The sequence below is a fragment of the Rhinopithecus bieti genome, unplaced genomic scaffold, assembly GCF_001698545.2.
Source record: "Rhinopithecus bieti isolate Rb0 unplaced genomic scaffold, ASM169854v2 scaffold_7967, whole genome shotgun sequence".
NCBI lineage: Eukaryota > Metazoa > Chordata > Mammalia > Primates > Cercopithecidae > Rhinopithecus > Rhinopithecus bieti.
The window spans coordinates 2,687,960-2,709,834 of NW_016806112.1; the positions used below are offsets into that span (position 1 = coordinate 2,687,960).

At 41.4% G+C, this 21,875-nt stretch overlaps 1 protein-coding gene across 2 annotated transcripts in view; it reads left to right on the forward strand.

Annotated features, from left to right (window-relative positions):
• Positions 1-21,875, forward strand: part of PSMB7 (proteasome 20S subunit beta 7) — a 62,279-nt gene that overhangs the window by 29,291 nt on the left and 11,113 nt on the right. For both annotated transcript variants that reach the window (XM_017874789.1, XM_017874790.1), the window contains exon 6: positions 1,692-1,750. In XM_017874789.1, the coding sequence (XP_017730278.1) occupies positions 1,692-1,750 (59 nt within the window). The remainder of the gene's footprint in view (positions 1-1,691; positions 1,751-21,875) is intronic.

The window sequence follows — 21,875 nt, forward strand, 5'->3', positions numbered from 1 at the left end:
TCACAGAACGTTGGTGGAGTTTGACCCTGTTTCCACATCTTCAAGGACATGTTTACTTTGAAATTCAGAGGTTTGTTTTGCTGAATTTGCTCTCGCCTATGTGCTAGTTTTATCCGAATGTACTAGTTTTATATCTGTTTAATTTCTGTCTCCTTTTCAGAGGGCTTTTAATGTCCCTTTAGATCACCATTTTAGTTTTTTTTTTAAAAGGAGAAAAAATTGTGAGGGGGGAAAATGGGGTTGCCTTTTGCTCCCAAAGCTTAAATGAATAGTCATTGCTTGTAATGCTGGTCTACACTTGACGCTTCCTACTGCTTTAGATGTGATATATCCGGTACTGTGAAGGTAATGATCCTCAACCGCAGCAATATTCCCTAACAGGAGTATCTGTCATATTCATCGGGATTACCATGTTCATTGATTTGTGTCTGTAAATCTGCTGTTTCTACCCTTTAAATTTGATCTATAATTGGACCTCCTTAAATGGTTCAGATAAGGTAGTCTGTATTTTCTCAATGCGGCGTTGCTGTCAGCTTCTCCTTTTTCATTATACATTCAGCAGACTTGATAAAATCAGCAGGACACCTCATTTGAAACTGTTTAATCGCTGCCTTTTTCTTTTGCTAAACCATTGAGGTGGTCAAGCGATGTACACAAATCATTTTAAATAGAAAATATGGTTTTCTCTGTGACCTAGCTAAATAGATAGTGTTATGCAAAACAAGTTAAAAAGTAATAAATGCCAAAAAAATCTTCTAATTGGAGTAAAAAATTGTGGGCAACTCTATCCTCTCTCCAAAAGTGGAGTATACTGAAATATTGCCAGGACCTGTAAAGACAAGATGATGATTTTCTAAGGATTCTCTGGTTTTTGAACAAAGCAAATTTAAATTTTCAAGGAGTGCTGAGCTGCCTTTTGCGTCCATTCAAAGGGAGCCCACACTTACTCGTAATGCCTTTACATCCTACTTTTGTAGGGATAAATTTGCTATCTGTTAATGTCTATGCAGCATAACCTTTCAGCCATTTGCTATTGTGATAATAAATTTTTGTTTCTTTGTCATTTTGTCTATTCAGCTGTTATTCTTCAAAGTACAAACTAAAAATAATAGCTCCAAATAAATGCCACATAATAAAGTGTTTTACAGTTGTAGCTGGAATAACCTGGTGGCTGCTGCTCGCCGTTCTATTACCATTGCTGGTGCGGTGGTTTCTTCCCTGCGTGTCAAGGTGACTCTACCAGGGCCAGCTCATTAAAACAGTCTTTTCTTTCGAACTGGCTTGGTATTTAGCGCTATACCCAGCAGCCTGCCAAGGCACAATATGGAGCACTAGACTCACAACATAGAACATGGGAAATTATGTGGCAGTCACTGTTTGAAAAAAATCCAAATTCTCCATAACCTCATTTTCATGCTTCAGCATTTTATTGTGAATAATTTACAGTTATACCTGTCAGTGGTGGAAGTAGGACCAGTTGCAGATTTACCTTAGATAGTGGTAAGTGTGACTCCAGGCTTTTGAAGAGCACTGTTTTTACCTGGTTTATGTGGCCCTGTAGAATTAATATTTACACTGTACTTGAATGAGACACTGGGCATGTTTTGCTGGTTTTGTTGCCCCTAGGTAAACTTGAAATGGAGAAGCTGGTATATCATAAAATACACTAAAAGTGTACCTTTTTCTTACAGGTTCTGGCTCCTTGGCAGCAATGGCTGTATTTGAAGATAAGTTTAGGCCAGACATGGAGGTATGTAAGTCCCTGCAGTTTTTTTCTCTTTCAGAGATTTTTCTGGTTTTGTCTTGAACATTTACAAATTGATTGCTGATTCCTCCTGAGCTTGTACGGCACTGTTGTTAGTTGGAATGTTCTTTGGCACAGATGGTCTCTTTGCTGAAGAGACCAGCTTCCTTTTGTAGTGGCCCAGCTGTGCCCTTCCTGGGCTTGAGGCACCAGCGCTATCCAGCTTTTTGCTCTGGGCTTTGGGCTGCCTAGGAATCTTCTGGAATGTAAAGGCAGTGATAACGTGGAATGTTTTCTTGTGCACCAAACTTTCTGTGTCACGATATCTCAAAATGACAGGTTTTTCTGTTCTTACTAAGAATAGAAAAAACCGTGTGTGTCTTTGCATGTTACAGAGACATAACCTGAAAATGGAGGCAGTTTTAAAAATCCCTATAGGTGATTCTGCATCTGGCAGAAGATGGGGACAAGACCATGCATGTGGTGGAATCATCTCAGAGTGTAGTGATCTGGTGTCTCAGATACACGTATGAGAGATTCTTTTATTGTATTTTCTTTGGTGGTGGGGGAAGGTGGTATCTTCTGAATGATACTCCACTTAAGTCTACTTGAATGATAGATTGTCCCCACCCCCCACCCCCCACATCTTCAGGACAGATGCACAGCTCTTCCATGGTCACTGTCGCAGGAATGTTGGATATGCCTGGATCCATCACGGTACCACGTTATTCCTCCACGGCACTACATCCTTGCCGCTAAACCAGCATTTGGCACATAAGCTTTATTGATGGTTATTAATTTTTTGATGGGGAGTATCAACTTCTTTTTAACAATTAATAGGTAGTTTATGAGTGGTTTACCCTATTTCTTAATATGTAGGTTTCTGCCATTTCTGACTTTGCAGTAGTGTTTAGGGGCCAGAGATTGTCTCTGGGAATTGCTTTTTGACAGTGCCTTGTGTCCAGTCATCTTTGGAAAAGACTGCATATTAAAAATACTTTGTTCTTCCATCATCTCATTGTCATTGGAGCACCAAGTGTTGTCGGAACTCTGAAGCTCTCTCTGCCCTTTAGGTTTGGACCAAGTGCTGTCAAAGCCAGAGAAAATAGGATTAAAGATACTGATCAGCCAGGACAGACAGGGGTTTTCTGCTGAAAACTGCGACACCTCCCCTTGGTACATGGGGATAGCTCAAATAAGTGACTTGGTCACTCTGCTAGATTTCTTCCCTTCTCGGATAGCTGCAGGAATTAAAACATAGTGTATAGAATTTAGGGGTTTTATACTAAAAATGATAGTGTCTTGTTCCAATTAAGAATAGTAAACAAGTCCAAGTATAGACTATAAATGAGATTAGGATTCTGTTCTCATTTCTCAATGTGAACAGTTGTTCCCATATCAGCATTATTTTCTGTTTGGCCTTCTTAAATATAGAGAAAAAATAGGATATATTAATACTAGGTCACTTAAAAAAGAAAAAGAAAAGAAAAAAGTTCCCCAGTCTTCTAACTATAGGAGAGGAGTCCTAAGGTTCTACACATCCATTAGAATTCACAGAGGTACAGGGAGGCAGACTCAGAGTTTTGTTTAGAAAATCACCTCAGTAATGCCAAATCCTTCTTTAAAACACATTAATCTTTTCAAATCTTCCTGAAAGCTTTGATTAGACTTGTGTATGTTAAATAAAAATGAGAATTACAGGAAAAGTTGAGAGTATGAGGAACATTAGAAGTGACTTAATTTTATCTTATTTAGAGTTTGGATTTGAAATAGTTCAAAGGCTGTGAATTTAATATTTGATGTGATTTTGGGAAGTAAAGGGGAATGTCAGCATCCCTTCAATAAAATTGATACTATCAATCTGAAGAATGTTTCTTAGATCAGTTGCGTCCATAACTGGGAGCACTTGGTTCTGCATTAGCTGTGAGACCTTGAAACAGGTTGGCCATATTCTTATTTCACATTGATTATTTAAATGGACAGTTTTAGGTGACTGGTTTTTATTCACTTGTTATTGAAACCGCATGCACACTGACAATCAGTGAAAATCACTTTATTTATTTGAGACAGAGTCTCGGCCGGGCGTAGCAGCTCATGCCTGCAATCCCAACACTTTTGAGAGGCCGAGGTCGGGGGATCACTTGAGGTCAGGAGTTTGAGACCAGCCTCACCAACATGATGAAACCTGTCTCTACTAAAAATACAAAAATTAGCCGGACGTGGTAGCAGGTGCCTGTAATCCCAGCTACTCGGGAGGCTGAGGAAGGAGAATCACTTGAACCTAGGAGGCGGAGGTTGCAGAAAGCTGAGATCATACCACTGCATTCCAGCCTGGGTAACAGAGCCAGACTCTGTCTCAAAAAAAAAAAAAAAAAAGAGGGAGAGACAGAGTCTCACTCTGTCACCCAGGGCTGGAGTGCAGTGGCATGATCTCAGCTCACTGTAACCTCTGCCTCCTGGGTTCAAGCAATTCTTGTAGGGACTGGGTTTCATCATGCTGCCCAGGTGGGTCTGGAACTCCTGAGCTCAAGCAGTCTGCCTACCTTGGCCTCCCAAAGTGCTGGGATTACAGGTGTCAGCCACCATGCCTGGCCGAAAATCACTTTATTAAGGTGAAGATAGTACCTTCTTCTTTAGTGGTTGAGTTTGAAAGTAAACAGAAGGCACATAATAGAATAACAGCTGTCAGCAGATAATTGTTTAAAGATCTCAAGCGATGTTAATAGTTAGTAGGAAATATTTATTGCGGAGGCCAAGCCACTAACTGTGCTGACCACACTGTTTGCTTTTGGTGAATGTTAAATGAAGGCCAAGACTGCCTAGCAAAGTTGAGAGGACACCATTTTAGATTCAGCCAAGGTAACTGTCATTTCTGGTTCTGCGTTTGTATAGAATTCATAACAAAGACATTTTGGTTTAAAATTTCCAAACTTTTAATTTTCCTTCTTTCCAGGGAGACTTACTTTCTGTGTCCAGAAGCCCAGGATAACTTTTCTTGCCTAATTAGCGACCACAGAATTGGGTGACTAAGCCTGCTGTTTCCTTTCAATGTGGAAAGGCTTCTGGATGTGTCTCAGACAGAAAGCCAGGAGAACAGCACTGCTGCCTTTCACACCTAGAATGGGTTGCCAGGACAGTAACTGCCACTCACTCAAAGAGAATTGTGTTGCAAAGGGGCAGTTTTAGGCTGTTGTAATAACAAATTTTTTAACCAACAGTAATTTTAGGCCAGACTTATGAAACAAACTCTTGACTTTATTGTTAAAACAAATAACAAAATAGAGGAAGCCCAAAGTCTTTCTGTTTCCTGATCTACAAACCTGTACTTTGGATAGTGCTGGGCCTTTGGACTATAATATTTATGGAATACAGGTTCCTCCCACCATAAAAACCTTTCTTGCATTCTCGTCATCTCTAGCTGCACTGTCCAGTGCTAACCTCAGGTGGTTATTGAGCGTTTGAAATGTCAATTGAGAGGGTCTGTAAGTGGAAAACACACACCAGGTTTCAGAGACTTAATACAGGAAGCTTTTAAAACATCTCAATAACTTTTTTACTGATTATATGTTAAATGGTACTGTTTTAAGTATATTGGCTAAATAAACATATTAATAAAATATCATCTAATTCTACTTTTTAAACTGTAGCTACTAGAACATATATTGGGCAGGGCCAGCCTATCACTGCGTTTTGTACTTGTCATTTACACATTACATTTAAGATTTCTGCCATATCCAGGTGCCACCTGCTCTATTAACTTTTTTGAAAATTTAAATTAACTCTAATAAATTAAGGTATATTTCACATACAATAAAGTGCACAGATCTTTTTTTTTTGAGACGGAGTCTCATTCTATCACCCAGGCTGGAGTGCAGTGGCGCCATCTTGGCTCACTGCAAGCTCTGCCTCCCGCTTCACGCCATTCTCCTGCCTCAACCTCCCCAGTAGCTGGGACTACAGGCGCCCACCACCACGCCCAGCTAATTTTTTGTATTTTTTAGTAGAGACCGGGTTTCACCTTGTTAGCCAGGATGGTCGCGATCTCCTGACCTCGTGATCCGTGCGCTTCAGCCTCCCAAAGTGCTGGGATTACAGGCGTCGAGTAAAGTGCACAGATCTTGAGTGTATATCGTTCAGTGGGTTCTGGCGCTCAAATGAAGACAGAGAACATTTATTTAACCCTGAGGGCCCCTTTTCAGTCAGTTCCATTCTCCATCTTTCCCACAACCACTTTGATTCACCTTTTTAACTTAAATTTATTTTTAAAATACAGTTTATATCTGAAATCCTGGATTTGATGTACTGGTTCTACTTTTCTTTTCTTTGTCTTTTTTGAGACAGGATCTTGCTCTGTTGCCCAGGCTGGAGTGCAGTGGCATGACCAGGGCTCACTGCACTCTCAACTTCCCAGCCTCAAGTGATCTTCTCACCTCTGCCTCCCAAGTAGTTGGGACTATAGTTGTGTACCACCACGCTTGGCTAATTTTTTTGAATTTTAGTAGAGATGAGGTCTCACTGTGTTGCCCAGGCTGGTCTCAGACTCCTGAGTTCAGATGAACCACCATGGCCAGCCTGTATTTTTCTTCAAGACACATGAAAGTGGGTACATACTATTAATAGAAATAAAAATGATTCATGTATCACCATCATGTGTAAGCCCAGGGATTAAACTTTGGGGGAACATAGGTTCCCTTTGGTCATTCTTGTCTGCTCACTGTTCTTTGAATATAGCGTGCACTGGCTGGCCGTGGACTCCTTACCTCTGGTGCCCACCAGCAGTACCCTCAGTTGCTGCTTCATTTATCTGTGTCCCTGTGCTGCACTGTACACACCTGTCCTGTTGTTTTCTGAGGCATCTCCTCCATGCCAGTGAGAGAGGGAGCTCCTTGAGGGCAGGGGCCATGAAATCATCTCTGTTCTTAGCTCCTGAGGTTCAGTATGTGTGTGTTGCCTTGAGACAGTAGGATAACCCTGAGCTTAGTCTGAGTTACCAAAACCACCTGGGAAATGGAAGGGACTTTCTCTTCTTCTTATCTGGAAAGTGCTGAACATCTTTTCAAGATAACAGAGGATGATAACCAGCACACTTCTCAAATAACATGCAGTATTGGGGCACAGAATCAGCAAAGCAGGCACCCCATTAAAGACACAGGGAAAATGAAGATGGGGCAAAGGGCAAATGCTCATTGGGCAATTACAGGCCAAAAAAGCAGAAGAGTGAAACCCAGCTGGGATTCGTAAATGCCCAAGATGGGCTTCTGCTGTTTTAAGTTATCTGAGCCATGACTTGCCTCAAGTAAAAGTCCTCAGCTCCTGAGTTTCAACTAACCATGTGAGCTTAGGGCACATTAAAAATCTTCAAAAAGTCTCACCCAGTTTTGGCCTAAATGCTACCTCGAGTGGTCTTCTAATTTTCATTTTTTTGTTTGTTCCCTTGCTGTGAGCCTGAATTCCTCTTGGGCAGGGACTGTGGGTACACCTGGTAGTTTCTGTTTCCTTGCCCTAGTATGGTGACTGGTGCATCGTAGGTATTCAGCCAGTGTGTGTTGAATGGGTGGATAAAAAGGTTTAAACACAACTTTACTTAGTGGTTCTGAGAGTGACCTTCCTTTGAAACAATTTGATAATTTCACCTTTAGTGTTCACAGTACTTAGCTGTGATGGAAATGAAGGTGTACAAAATTGTATTACTTGTGATAGATCTCATGCTTTATTTTTATCCGTGAAGGTGCTTATTCAGACACTGTACCAGTGTGTTAGCAGAATAGCGGATTTTGAAAAGTGTTAAGTTGACCTGATGACAAGGGGTCAGTTAGATGAGAGGTTTTTTGGTGATGATGAATTGCTCAGAGCATTCCCCCAGATTTTTTTTTCTCTATTGTTAAGGCTGGTATAAGAATTCAGCTTCTGGTCCTGGTTGTTACCCATAGGCTAGCTTAGCTGGACAGGAAAACTAGTGATAACGATGCTGGGGCGTTTTCAGTCCATTTTCCAGTTAAGAATAAGGAGTTTGACGATGGTACCTGGAAATATGGTGTTAGCTTGGCAGATATGTATCTTGAAAATTGCTAAAATTGCTAAAATGAAACATGTATTTGATTTTAAGGGAGAGAGAATTAAATGAATCCGATAATGTAGGTGAGTTTTCCTTCCATTCCATTTCTTTGTAAGAAGGGATGTTTTCATTTAGCCTACTGAGAAATTTAAACTCTTGGAGATTACAATTCATTAAAATGGGTAGAAGATTAATATTTAGTGTGTCAAGATCAATACTGCCCCCTCTTTGCACTAATTGTCAGAATATCGTGCGAGGGCCGCTGAAGGGTAGTGGTGTGCGGCAGGGCCCTCACATCACAGGGAGATGATTCAAAGGCAAACTGTCCTGCACCCTCTGGTATCGACTTGCAAATTAGCATCTGGAATCTAATTAAACAAGCTTAATGAAAGTAGCAGCTGAATGCTGCTGGAAAAGACAATCAGCTTTTTTTCCCCTTCTCTGATACATATTCTGAACTATTGAAGTTGGTCACCAAACACATCGTGTGAGCACAGTTAAAAAAATTAGCATTTATTTGAAGAATAGAAACTGTTTTTCATTCTGTTATGCATTTGGCATGCTCTGGCGTCCCATGAGAGCCATGCCACAGCAGATAGTGCACAATATTTATAAATCCATGACAGGCAATAATAGCAACTTGAAAAATTCTTTTGCTAGAATCTCAAGTTGAGAGCTGCCAAAAGCTGAGAGGATCAGATCTGCAGTGGCAGCTGCTGTGCCCTACAGTTAGAATTCTAGACTTTGAAGATGCTCAACTTAAAGAAATGAAGACTGCAGGCTTAGCCAATTTTTGCAGGTTTCTAGAGCTCTGGCTCTCTGCCTTTTGAAGATGAGTTGCTGAAGCTTCTACCACTGCCTGAGGCGTGCTAACACCAGCAGGATCTTTTTTTCCCTAGTCTTAGTGTGTCTTCAGTTTTAAGTAGCACATGCTTAGTCAATGCCAACTGTGATGGTCCTTTCTCTGGTTGCAATACCGAGGGATGAGCTCCTATCCTACACCCTTCAGAGAGAAGCTATGAAGATAGATGGTGACGTATACAAGCGCCACTTCAGCCGTCTGATTTATGGAGTCATATTTCATCACTCGGCAAGTGTTGGCCTCTGGAGAAGCCCTTATAGATTGCTAAAGATGTGAGCAGCTTTCGCCCTAAAGGCTTGTGGTTACCTCACAAACGTGATGCCAAACACTTAGCTACTGAGGAAACAGAATTAATCTGTCATTGCAGGCAGCTATAGATCCATTTTAAATAATGAAAGAGTTGATACCAGTATGGTTTTCTGACAGCAAATCTTAGAAGTAACTGTGTGTGTTTTTTTAATAAGTCCAGTATTAGGAAGACACTGAGTTGCAGGTTCATTTGTGCTTTGCGGATGAACAATAGTGTGAGAGATCTACATTATTTTGATTAAAAAATCTGTGCAATTTGGCATATAGAATGATCCCAAAGGAGAACATAGCATGAGTTCAATATGGTCGCATGGAAAGGGGCATGGGGCTTAGGAGCTAGAGGATTGGGCTGCAGGTCTGTTTCCTCTGTCCTTACATCAGGACTCTGGGAAGAGGGGCATCCTTGTCTGTACGATCGGAACAGACCTGCCTGCCTGCACATTGCTGTGAGCATTAGATGTGGCCTGTAAAACACCTTAGATGGTGGCTCACACAAAATTGGCTCTAAAATATGGCAGCTGCTTTTATTTTTTTAGTTATTCAATAGTAGGATACAAACATCGCATAGCAACGACTAACGTGATTATTTGTGCTGGCATCAGGCTTGGTGAATTTATAGCGTGATATAGATAAATACAGTCCTTATCTGAAAGCGTAATATTGGAGACAGGCATATGGTGGTGGTCATAGACAATGGTATATTATTTCATTTACTTTTCAGCAATTCCTTGAGTTCAGTACTTTGTTGTCTTCATTTTGCAGAGAAGAAAATTGGGCCGTAGGGAGGTCAAATAACTGGCCAGAGGTCACACACTCAGTAGAAGAGTCAGAGTCTGAACCTTGGTCAGCCTGACGATAGAGCCCTCCGATGGGTTCAGCCACTGTGCTATATCTGCCTCTTTGTCATTTTTTCACAACAGAATGGGAAAGACATCTTATTTCTTTAATTCTTTAACATTTTATTGTTCCTGTAATTCTTTAACAAGACTGGGAAAGACATCTTATTCCAGGTGAGCAGAGGTGTGGGCTGCTTGGGCTGTTGCTTTTATCTGATGAGGTCTTGTGAAGGCAGCAGAAAGCCAAACAAGTGTCAGACAAGGTGTGTAACCCTCTTTGGCAAGCTCTGTGATTGGAGGGAACCCAGGAACAGAAAGGTTTAAGGAAGTCAGAGATACAGAGATGTTAGTAAATATAATAAAATCATTTGGCTGTTCATTTTTTTTAATTCTAGATTTTGTTTTCACTTTTAACTGCTCTCTACACTAAATAGCCTGTGATTGTTTTATTCTCCTAAAATTTTCAAATATTATTTATAAGAGAGCTGTTTTACAGGAAAGCTGTTTTCCCAGTTTGGCTGATGTACAGACAGCACAGCCCTCTTCAAACAAATTTAGTAATGAGACCAAGAAGTCTTTATATTGGTGAATGGCATTTGTCCATTTGAGGCGAATCATGAATAACTTGAACAAAAATAAAAAAAAAATAAGCAAGACTATCATATTTGAATAATGAGGTGTTCTTTTTTTCCCAACTGCCAAAACTTTTTAATCTTCGTCAACGATTGTTCTGTCCTCCGTCTTATTTAGGTTGCATCTGTGCGACTCTGAGCTCAGGAGCCCTGACAAGCGGCATATGAATTCTGTATTCATTAGTGATCTTGATCCAAATGCCTCTGTCCCTGCCACGGGGGCTCAGGTGTGGAAGCTGCTGGCTAATCCCACCAGCTGACATTCAGAGGTTTAATGACTCCATAGGAAGGTGACCACTCGCTGGGAGGTTTGCTGGCGGAACCCACACAGCAGACAATGGAGATCAAGGAATACTATCTGTGTTTAGCCAAAGCACCTTCCTGTGCAACTTGAACCCTGTTGGCATCAAACACAGAGTTTTAAGTAAATGCAAAATTAAACAAAAAAAAAAAAACCCCGACCATCGATAACTATTATAAACAATGATTTTCCTATCTGTTTTGATGGTGTTTCAGGCTGTTTTTCTTATGGTGCTTTAATAGGTGTCAGTTTAATGAGCTGAACTTGACTCATTTCTCCGATTTTTAGGTTTTAAGGTTATATTTGGTTGTTACATCTTTTTCGGTATCTCATTTGTCTTGGGGAGAAAAATGTGTATTTAGACCCAAAATTATTTTCTCATTAAATGCTTTTAAGGATTTATGCTAGGCCAGGCACTGTGGCTCATGCCTGTAATCCCAGCATTCTGGGAGGCCAAGACGGGTGGATCGCTTGAGTTCAGGAGTTTGAGACCAGCCTGGGCAACATGATGAAACCCTGTCTCTACAAAAAATAGAAAAAATTAGCCGGATATGGAGGTATATCCCTGTAGTCTCAGCTACTTAGGAGGCTGAGGCGAGAGAAGATCACTTGAGCCAGGGCAGTCAAGGCTGTGGTGAGTTGTGCCATTGCACTACAGCCTGGGGCTACAGAGCGAGACCCTGTCTCAAAGAAAGAAAGAAAAAAAAAGATTTATGCTGGTATTTTTGTTTATTGTGATCCTTAGCTTTTTTTTTTTGGAGATGGAGTCTCATTCTGTCGCCTGCAACCTCCACCTCCTGTGTTCAAGTGGTTCTCCTGGCTCAGCCTCCTAAGTCTCTGGGATTACAGGTGTGTGCCACCATGCCCGGCTGATTTTTGTATTTTTAGTAGAGATGGTGTTTTGCCGTATTGGCCAGGCTGGCCTTGAACTCCTGACCTCAGGTGATCTGCTGCCTCAGCCTCCAAAAGTGCTGGGATTACAGGCATGAGCCACCGTGCCTGGCCAATCTCTAGCTTTTATTTATTAATTTTTATTTTTTAGAGACGGAATCTTGCTCTGTTGCTCAGGCTGGAGTGCAGTGGCACACTTATAGCTCACTGCAGCCTTGAATGCCTGGGTTCAAGGGATCCTTCTGCCTGAGCCTCCCCAAGTAGCTGGAATACAGGAGGGTGCTGCCATACTCAGCTAATTTTTAAAAAATTTTAGATAAGTGGTCTCGCTATGCTGTCCAGGCTAGTCTTGAACTCCTGGCCTCCAGTGATCTGCCTGTCTCAGCCTCCTGAGTAGCTGGAATTACAGGCACAAGCCACTGTGCTGGTGTCTTAGCTTTAAAGGAATTAATATTAAAGTGTGAGTTTATTGATTGACTTGTAACTAATCAGATGTTTTGACTACTTTTTTAGGTCTACTATTCTAAAAGTGTGGGATGCCTAGTTCTATTACTACGTAATAATAGCTTCATTGATAATTCACACCTATGCAGTTCACCTGTTCTAAGTGTATAGTTCAGTGGTTTTTAGTGTATTCACAGAGATGTACAGCTATTACCACAGTCAATCTTAGGACATTTTCATCACCTTAAAAAAATAATAACTCCATTCTTATTTGCTATCACTCCCCATTTTCCCCCAACCCTCCGAGCCCTAGGCAATAACTAATCCACTGTCTCTGTACACTTGCCTATTCTGGACATTTCATAGAAATGTAATCATATAATGTGTGGTCTTTTGTGCCTAGCTTCTTTCACTTCATGTGATAGTTCACCCGTGTTGTAGCATATATCAGTATTTTATTTCTTTTGATGGTCAAATAGTATTCTGTTGTATGGACATACCGCATTTTACTTACTTATTCATTAGTTGGACATTTGGATTGTTTTCACTATATGACTATATTTATAATGCTGCTATGAACATTGGTGTACAAGTTTTTGTATTTCTCTTGGGACGAGAAATTCTAGGAGCAAGATTGCCAGGTCATATAGTTACTCTATGTTTAATCTTTTGTGGAACTGCCAGAGTTTTCCAAAGCATCTGTGCCACTAGCAGTGTGTGAAGGTTTCGATTTCCATACATCCTCACCAAGACTTATCATCCTTTGGATTGTAGTCATCCTGGTGGGTGTGTGTGAGTTGGTATCTTACTGTGGTTTTGATGGATTTTTTGCTAAGAACTAGTGCAACTATGGAAATATTTAGATGAGACAATTGAAACGTTTGACGTGCTTCCTTTGTACACTGGATTTGTGCCGTAATTGGGTTGGTGATTGTACATTTGTTTAAATATTGAAAGGGCCTTTTCAGAGGCTCTCCCTGAGGCTGTTTCTGTCATTTGCTTTTGGTCATAATTCCTGCTTATTGGCTTTCCTTAAGACCTGAAGCACTAGATATAATAAATTATCTTTATTATTGGATCAAAAGATGGAACAGTTTTCCCCAATAATTTTCTGGCTTTATTTAACATAAAATGTTAGGTTTTAGAGATGTCCGAACCCTAAGATACAATCCCTGGGGTCCTGTATGGAATTATTCTAAGTAGTGATTTCTAATCGTGCTAAATGAACGGTTATTGAAGTTGGCATTTATGGTTCAGTGGGTGATTTGGAAAATTGCCCATTCTGCCTTTAGAATAGATGATGATGAGAAACACTGTTGAAGGTGAAAGGTTCCCACCAGCACCAGATATTTTGGGTTGTCCCCCTTTTAAGAAGTGAGCTTGTTCTTGTGCATTGGAGCCCACTGGTGGCCAGCTTGGGAGAGGTAAGAAGGGACTTCTTGAGTTAAGGCTGCTCTTCAGTCTTCTTGCCTTTTGCATTTTGTGGCATCTTACAGAGCAGACAGGAATTGTATTTAGTCTTTCACCTGATTTCAAGAGCAGGACTTGGTTTCCTACCACACAGAGTTTGGAATTTTAGAAGTAATTGCTTCTTTCTTTCTTGATTCTCTAGGATTTGTTAGTCTTCCTGGACTTAGAAATGGCCACAGAATGTGTATTCTTCTGTCAAGTCACTGTCTTCCTCATCTCTTTATCTCCAGAATCCCAGTTAATGGTGGTGGCTGGTCCTCATTTCTATGCTTGCCATCGCATTCTGCCTTTAATAAAAGTTGAAGTTGAAAGTGGGATATTTTGGGGAAGGGTTGAAGGAAATTTTAGAAAGTGTGACTTTTTCCCATTTAATTTCAGGAAATGGGTTAGATGGAAGGAAACAGAAAAGGAAAGGCATAGTGTACCAAAATCTCCATAAGCTGGGAATGGATTCTTTTGGTGCCAGGTCTCTGGAATTCAAGAATCAACAAATCTTAGAAAAGTGACTATATACATTTTGAAGGTCTCTATTTCCAGTTCTTAGACGAGTAATGAAAGGATATCAACAAGTGGTATATTGGCTTTGTTATTGACGTTGTTGATTTTTCTCCCAAAAATATTTCTGAAAATTCTGTCATGTCTTCTGCCCTGCTGTGTAAACACTGAATTTCATATTCTCATGTAACCAGTATGTCATCAGCAGATAGTTACAGGTTCCAAGTGATTGCAAGCTGTTAGGCTTGGTGTTGTAATGCAGAGGCAGTACTGAGAGAGGCTGTTGTGTATGGTGGTGGCAATTCCTTGTGTAGCTATTGGCAAAGTAGATTGAAAAGATGGGATTATTCTATTCTGTAGTTGATAGGTAATTATTTATGATGCATTTCTTTGGAGCAGGTGTTCCATTCGAAATGCTTTTGCTTTACATATTTCCTAGAACTGAAATGTAGGGGGACATACACCATATAGGAGAAATATTTCATGAAGTATGTTGTCTGCTGGCACCTGTGGCAAAAGTCCAGCAAGCAAAAAACTTCTGGTCTTGTGACCAGAGACGATTCAGAGAGAGAGGGGAGAGCTAGATTCAGAGATAGTGTTGAATTCAGTAAGTGTTTGGAGATTTTTAACTGTACAGGTGGAATTCAGAGGAAGATATTGCTAATAAAATATTCTGCATCATGATATCATAGAGAGAATAGGACTTCACCCCTCTTCAAATTGAATTGCCTTTGCTAACTTGGGTCTCAGGTGCATAATAAGCACTAAAAATCCTTCCTTTATCTAGGTTGTCTTGTTTCTGTTTCTTGAGCCAAGCCAAGATTTAGAATGGGAAGATTTTCCTTGGGAGAAGAAATAAAAGATACTCTTTTGTTATCCACTGACTTTATTTCATTTTAGAATTCTATTTGGTAAAAATTTGGAGTCATAACCACTTACTGAACAGTGGCTTTCAGGGGCAGAGGAGGAAACCAGCACGAATTTCACCATCAAAAGTGAGGCTCTGTTACAAATCTAAGAGGTCATCTATGGTTAGAGTTTTGCAGGCTCTTGGAACAATGGATTTCCACTTTTCTTGTATATAGGTTAAAGAAATACAAGCAATGAAATATAGGACTGAGTGTTACTGGATTATAGCGTAGGATCTTGTAAGTTTTGCCTTGGCAGGTAATTTGGCATAAATTGTTAATGTAAATCTGGGTTAGTGGTGAAGACATTATTTTAGTAAAAAAGATAAACTGCTGATTAATTCAGCATAGAACTCAATTACAAATTGAAAGCGTCTCTGCGGGACTCCCGGACCCTAAAGACAGCAGATGTTGAATTGATACTCCAGCATATTTCACAGCGGTATGAAATATTCACATGGTTTATTATACTTGTGTGGTGTGCGATATCAGAAGGGGGGAGGTGGTGGGCTCATGGGTGTGCAAGGCAGTCACACACTGCCCATTTGCTAACATACACTGAAGCGTGATGAAGAATTTTAGCAAAGTTTTTTCTTCTTTTTATTAGCTCTGTGGAAAATTAAGTTTAAAATAATATTTGGGGCCAAGTATTTAAATGTAGTCCCTGTGTAGGTTTACGTGATATATGTAAATTAACCTAAAATATAAAATGGTAAACCTTCTAATGCAGGGCATGTAGGTGTTAATTGAGACCACTGCCTACAAGAGTTGGTGGGGGGCGTGAGGGCTTGGACCGTATTTCACTGAGTTAATTGTCAGCTTTCACAGGCTGGAAGGTTTTAAATTGCTACTGTACTGTTTTTGCCTTCGGATCTAAATCATATGGTAATTTAAAAATGCCCCTGTATTTTACACTGGCAGAGAAGTTTTGTTTCTAGCCAAGAAAAAAAAAAAAAGCTTTGCAGTTTTTATGTATCTATATCAACTCAAGGGGGGAAAAGTCAGCAAATTTTATATATTGGAAGATCTGAATAAACGGAACTGCCAATATTTGAAGGGATTGGTGATTCTTAAGTAAAGAGGGATGAGAATAAAGTTGGCTTGGATGAGCTATTTCAAAGCCATTACTACTTTTATGACAGGTTTTTTTTTTTTTCTCCGTGACAGCCTATATCAAGTGTAGGTTTTGCTAGCTGAAGTAAAACAGTTCTAAAATAGCCAAATGATTATGGTAGGAACAAATATACCCTGGATACCTTCTGCTATTGTGAAAGCTTTAAAAAAAAAAAAAAAAAAAAAAAAAGGGGGCTCTTTCTCAAAACTCCTAAGGCACATCGAAACTGGCAAAGGCAGAGTGTAGTGGGGGAAGTGTCGTAGCATCTGCGCCACCAGAAGAGATCTGTGTTGCCACTGGAGTTGCCATGAAGGCCTCTGTAAGCTGTTGATAGGCGGCGGCCCTTCAGAGAGGTGAAGGGTGGACTTGCATGCCGTTCACCTGGAGTTTTGTCGATCAGGCCCCTGTGCCTGGTTTTAAGACATGGTCCCTTTCTTAGTGACTTTACAACCTAGTGGGGTACACGGGCCCACGAGCAGGGACTATGGCATGAAAAGTGGAGAACGGTACCTATACAGTGGGCAGTAGAGGTGTCCAGATGATGGACTCTATCTGGGGGACTCTAAGGCCTCCTCAATTTGCATGTGACTCCTCACATGAATTTTTTTGGTCTTGGGGTGTGAGGAAGGGTGGGACAGGGAGGCGGAAGAGAAGGGGAGCATTTCGGACAGGAACGTTATGTCCAGAGGCACGGGGTCCGCTGCTCTGCCTCTCAGTTGTGCAGTCCTGGAAGTTGGGACAGCTGGGAAAGGAAATTGCAGACAGTGTCCAAAGTTGTCTGGGCGGTCATTTCCCGAGTCAGTGTGGCCTTTTAATTAGCATCCACTCTTCAGTGTGAGATAAGGCCAGAGCTTAGCATCCCTGTCCCTGCATGTGAATATTTAGTTTAGAAAGCTGCCACATTCCATTAGAGGTGCTTGTGTTTCAGCAGTAGGTGCAGGAGCTGTGTAGACTTTTCAAATGTCCTTTGAGATTTATGTTGCAGTGTAATTGGGAGATGCTGGTACTTAGTGTGTTGTGCATGGCGGAATGTCAGATTACCTGCTGTAATGAGACCCCAGCAGCATACCTCAGGAAGGTAAAGTTTTAACCTTAACAGATAATGTTACTTGTGGGTGTCTGTTAGGTAATTTATACTACCCTCCCCTAACCCTGAAATTGTGCAGAAACCAAAAAATGATAGGAAGTTATACTAAATAATATTTTAAAATTCCACCTAGTGGTACAGATTTTAAAAAATATTTGCAGTGAATATTTTATCTGTAGAATGTGGTCATTCTCGCCGCCATTGACACCCTGTCATGTTGGAATGTAGTTTTTCTAGAATCAGAACCTTGGTGATAACAGAATATTAAAAAGACGTAAAGACTCATTAACTTTGGTTCCTTGACAAATACAGTGGCTTTTAACCAGCTGAATGGAATTAGGGGATAGAGCGGTAAGAATGGACTGGATGGAGCGTGCATGCGTGGGCTCTGAGAGGCCTGGGTTGGAAGATTGATTTTTGCCTCTTGTATAACCCCTGTAGCCCCAGTTTATAAGATATAAGATATAAAACTCACTCTCATGAAATAGACTGAAGTCAGTACCTGAAGGGATCATTAGGAGGACCATTTGTAAAATGCTCATCAGGTGTGACAAGAGTTGACTCTCTGAGTCTCTGACTACCTCTTGTCCTGAAACTTTTACAGAAAATTCAAGTGCCTTTGCTTTCTTGGTCAGTTTCAGTTAAGATTTATAATCAACAAATGGCCAAATGGGAAAATGAAATGATATCTTTTTTATTGATATACGGGGCGGCCGAAAATAATTTTGACTGGTTCTGTTTGCTGAGAGGTTTTATTACATGTATTTTAGGGAAATGTCAGCGTTTGAACGTAGTTTTGATGCAGTGAATTTGATAGTTGCTTTGCCGTGGGATTCGATGACTAGATTCTGTAGTAGAGGAATTCATTGGGATGTGTTTAATTTTACCAAATGTAACAAGCCAGAGGAGTGATGGAATGTTAGGGTACCATAATTTAAGCAATATATTTGCAACTGTGAAATGATTTTAGAGGTAAAGTAGTTTAAAAAGAGAAACCTGTCAGTGATTTATAAATTAAATTTACATAAAGACTTGGTGGCATTATTTGTATTTTTGGAGACTGGAGGTTTTGTTTTCTTGGGTAGAAAAAACCAAACCACCTTAAAGCGTTGTATGGGGGTGAATGTGTGGAATCAGGTACTTGGCACAGAGCCTGCACACAGTAAGTCTGCCTTCTTTTCTGTGTCTTTTAGAATATAGTTTTTGGTGAAAGAGAATAAATGAAAATGTGGTACTTACACTTCTCACCAAAATGGCCGTAATTCTATATGGAAGATGTGCATATGAACAAAGATTTTATGGCAATATACTGAATTTCATTTGCAGTATGATGGCTGCTGTCATAATTGATTTGCTTTTAAATGGGGGTTGAAAAAAAGAAGTACTAAGTTGTTATGGGTTGCCTATCGCATTGGTCGTTCTGGAAGGCCGGCCTTTTGCCTTGGTGATCGTGTTAGTGAGCGATGGAGATGGGTAGGATCAGGTGAAGTCAGTGTTCATTGTGGATTTCCTGCACTGCAGGCACCGTGGCCCAGCATCTCCTGTGCATGACGCTTCGTCTAATCCTCATGACCATCCTGGGTGCTTGGGGGTTTTAGGTCTTCCTTTGCAGATGGGGCAATTGGAACTTAAAATGTGGAGTGATTTTATCACTGAGGTCACACCGCTGGTAAGTAACAGGACTAGATTCGTATCTGGATCTTTATTCTCTCAAATTCTTTGCCTCTGTCAAGCATTGCCTCCCCCGCCCCCCATGACCACAGTCAATATAGTGACTATATTCATCAGCTCCAGAGCCCAGAAGTTTCCTTATGCCTTTTTGAGACCTCCCTCCCACCACCTAAGTAACCAAGTGTATCTGAATGCTGCACGTGCCTGGAGGTTTTATGGGGAAGAAAGTATCTGAGTTAGCTCCTCCTGGTGCAGTGGGGGGAATAGAATCAAGTCAGCCATTGGCTGCTCACCACCCACCAGAAAAATAGTTGCCAAGAAGTTACAAAAGGCCTTTGTGTGAAGGCTGTGTTTGTTCAGAGGGGTGGTCAGCACCTATGACTGAGGCTGGAAGTCCAGCTGGCACCCTCCACGTCTTTCCGTCCTGCTCTTTCCCCTGGCTGCTGCTTCCTCCTCAGCCACATCTGCTCTGCTGCTGGTCTTCCTCCCTGGCCCTGCTGCCCCGCCACCATCTCTCATTGAGAATATTATCAGCTCCTCTCTGGTCTCCTGCCTTTGGCATTTCCTCCCCCACGGCTTCCCTGGTGGAGTTTCAAAAAGCACAAGTCTAACTACTGTTACGTGTTGCTTAACGACAGGGACACATTCTGAGAAATGCATCCTTAGGTGATTTTGTCATCACGCAAATGTCATAGGATGTACTTACACAAACCTAGATGGTCTGGCCTTCCACACACCTATGCACTATGGTGCAACCTGTTGCTCCTGGGCTACAAGCCTGTACAGCGTGTTACTGTGCTGAATACTGTCAGCAGCTGTAACAGCAGTAAGTATTTGTGTATCTAAGCATCTGAATGTAGAAAAGGTACAGTAAAAGTATGGTATAAAAGATAAAAAATGGTGTATCTGTCTAGGGCACTTGCCATGAATGGATCTTGTAAAACTAGAAATTGCTCTGGGTGCGTCAGTGAGTGGCTGGTGAGTGAATGTGAAGGTCTAGGGTGTTACTGTACACTACTGTAGACTTTATCAACACTGGACACTTAGGCTACACTACATTTACACACAAAAAAATTTCCTTCAGTAATTACTGTAACCTTTTTACTTCTTTGTAAATTTTAAAAACTTTTGACCCCTATAATGCTTAACTTAAAACACAAGCACACTGTACAGCTGTACAAAATATTTTTCTTTATGTCCTTAGTCTATAAGCTCTTTTGTTATAGACTTTTTTTTTTTTTTTTTTGAGACAGAGTCTTGCTCTGTTGGCCAGGTTGGAGTGCAGAACATGATCTCGGCTCACTGCAACCTCCACCTCCTAGGTTCAAGCGCTTCTCCTGCCTTAGCCTCCCGAGTAGCTGGGACAGCAGGCGTGCATCACCATGCCCGGCTAATTTTTGTATTTTTAATAGAGATGGGGTCTCACCATGTTGGCCAAGCTGGTCTCAAACTCTTGACCTCAGGTGATGCTCCTACTTTGAAATGCTAGGATTACAGGCATGTGCCATCATGCCCGCCTGGCCTATAAGCTCTTTTCTGTTAAAATTTTTTTATTTTTATTTTTTACCTTTTAGACGTTTTGTTAAAAACTAAGGCACAAACACACACATTGGTGTAGGCCTTTGCAGGGATAGGGCCATCAGTATCACCGTCTTCTGCATCCACATCTTACCTCACTGGAAGGTAGAAAGTGATAGTAATCCCTCTCTCTTTCTCTCTCTTTTTTTTTGAGACAAGGTCTTGCTCTGTCTCCCAGGCTGGAGTGCAGTGGCACGATCACAGCTCACTGCAACCTGAACCTCCCAGGCTCAAGTAATCCTCCCGCCTCAGCCTCCCGAGTAGCTGGGACTACAGGTGCACATCACCACACCCGGCTAATTTTTTTTATTTTGTAGAGACAGGGTCTCACTATGTTGCCCAGGCTAGTCTCGAGCTCCTGGGCTCAGGACTCCCAACATTACAGGGTCACAGGTGTGAGCCACTGTACCCAGCCTGGAGGAGTTTTTTAGCTTCAAGATAATTTTATGGGACCACTTTTATATGCAGTCCGTTGTTATCCAATATGTTACATGGTGCATGGCTGTACATCATTTTCCAGGTAAAAATTTTCATGTCTCCCTGCTGCTTAGCATAAAGGGTGGGCTGTCTGTATAGCCTGTGAGGTTCTCTGGCAGTCAGCCACACTGAACTACCTACTCGATCACACCTTTCTCTTCCCCATGTCCATGGCTCTCCTCCTGCCAACACGTCTGCCCTTTGGCTTGGCTACCTTTCACTTGCGTTACAAGGCCTTGCCCAGTCTCCATCACCTACACCCTACGAGACCTGGGTCCATGTGTGGCTCCTTTGTCAGGCCTGTCTCTTACTAGTTTTTACCTCATTGTAATGAGATTATCTCGTTTCCCCTTCTGGGCTCCACAATTATCATGGTCAGGCTCTGTGTTCAGGCCTGTCTCCATTGTTCAGCACAGCAAGTGCGGTGTGTTCGTAGCAGACACTCGTGCATGCTTGCTGAGCTAAGCTAACCTGGCCATTTTGCAGGAGTTTTGCATCATTTGAAATTTGCCTCATTTTGGCCATCTTTAAACTTCCTAGAACAAGGGCACTCTGTACTTCCTTGGATCTCCTCCTGGTTCTGTCTGGGCCTTGTCAGGCTGTGGAAGCAGGATTATGTCATATAACATAGTGCCTGTGATAGCCTTCCCACATGTGCCCGGGATCTAGCAGTGGTTTTGTCCTATCCAGATATTGGAGGTGGGAACGCGGCTCTTCTGCTGGTCTCAGACCCTGATTTCAGTCTCTGCTTCTGACAGGAATGTATTTCTGTCATCGCTTACTCTCCTTATCCTGAGAAATTCTAGTGCTAGCTGCTGCTTTGTTGTGACCCATGGAACAGATTCACTTCATTTCTCTCTGTTTTCAGGTGATAGCCCTTTCAGTGGCTCCAGGAATTTATTGCCAGAGTTATCACTGGCCACGTTGTTTTTGCAGAGAGAGAGAAATATGATGAGGATCTTATTAGTATCTGCGGCAGCCTGGTTTTCATTTTGAGGATT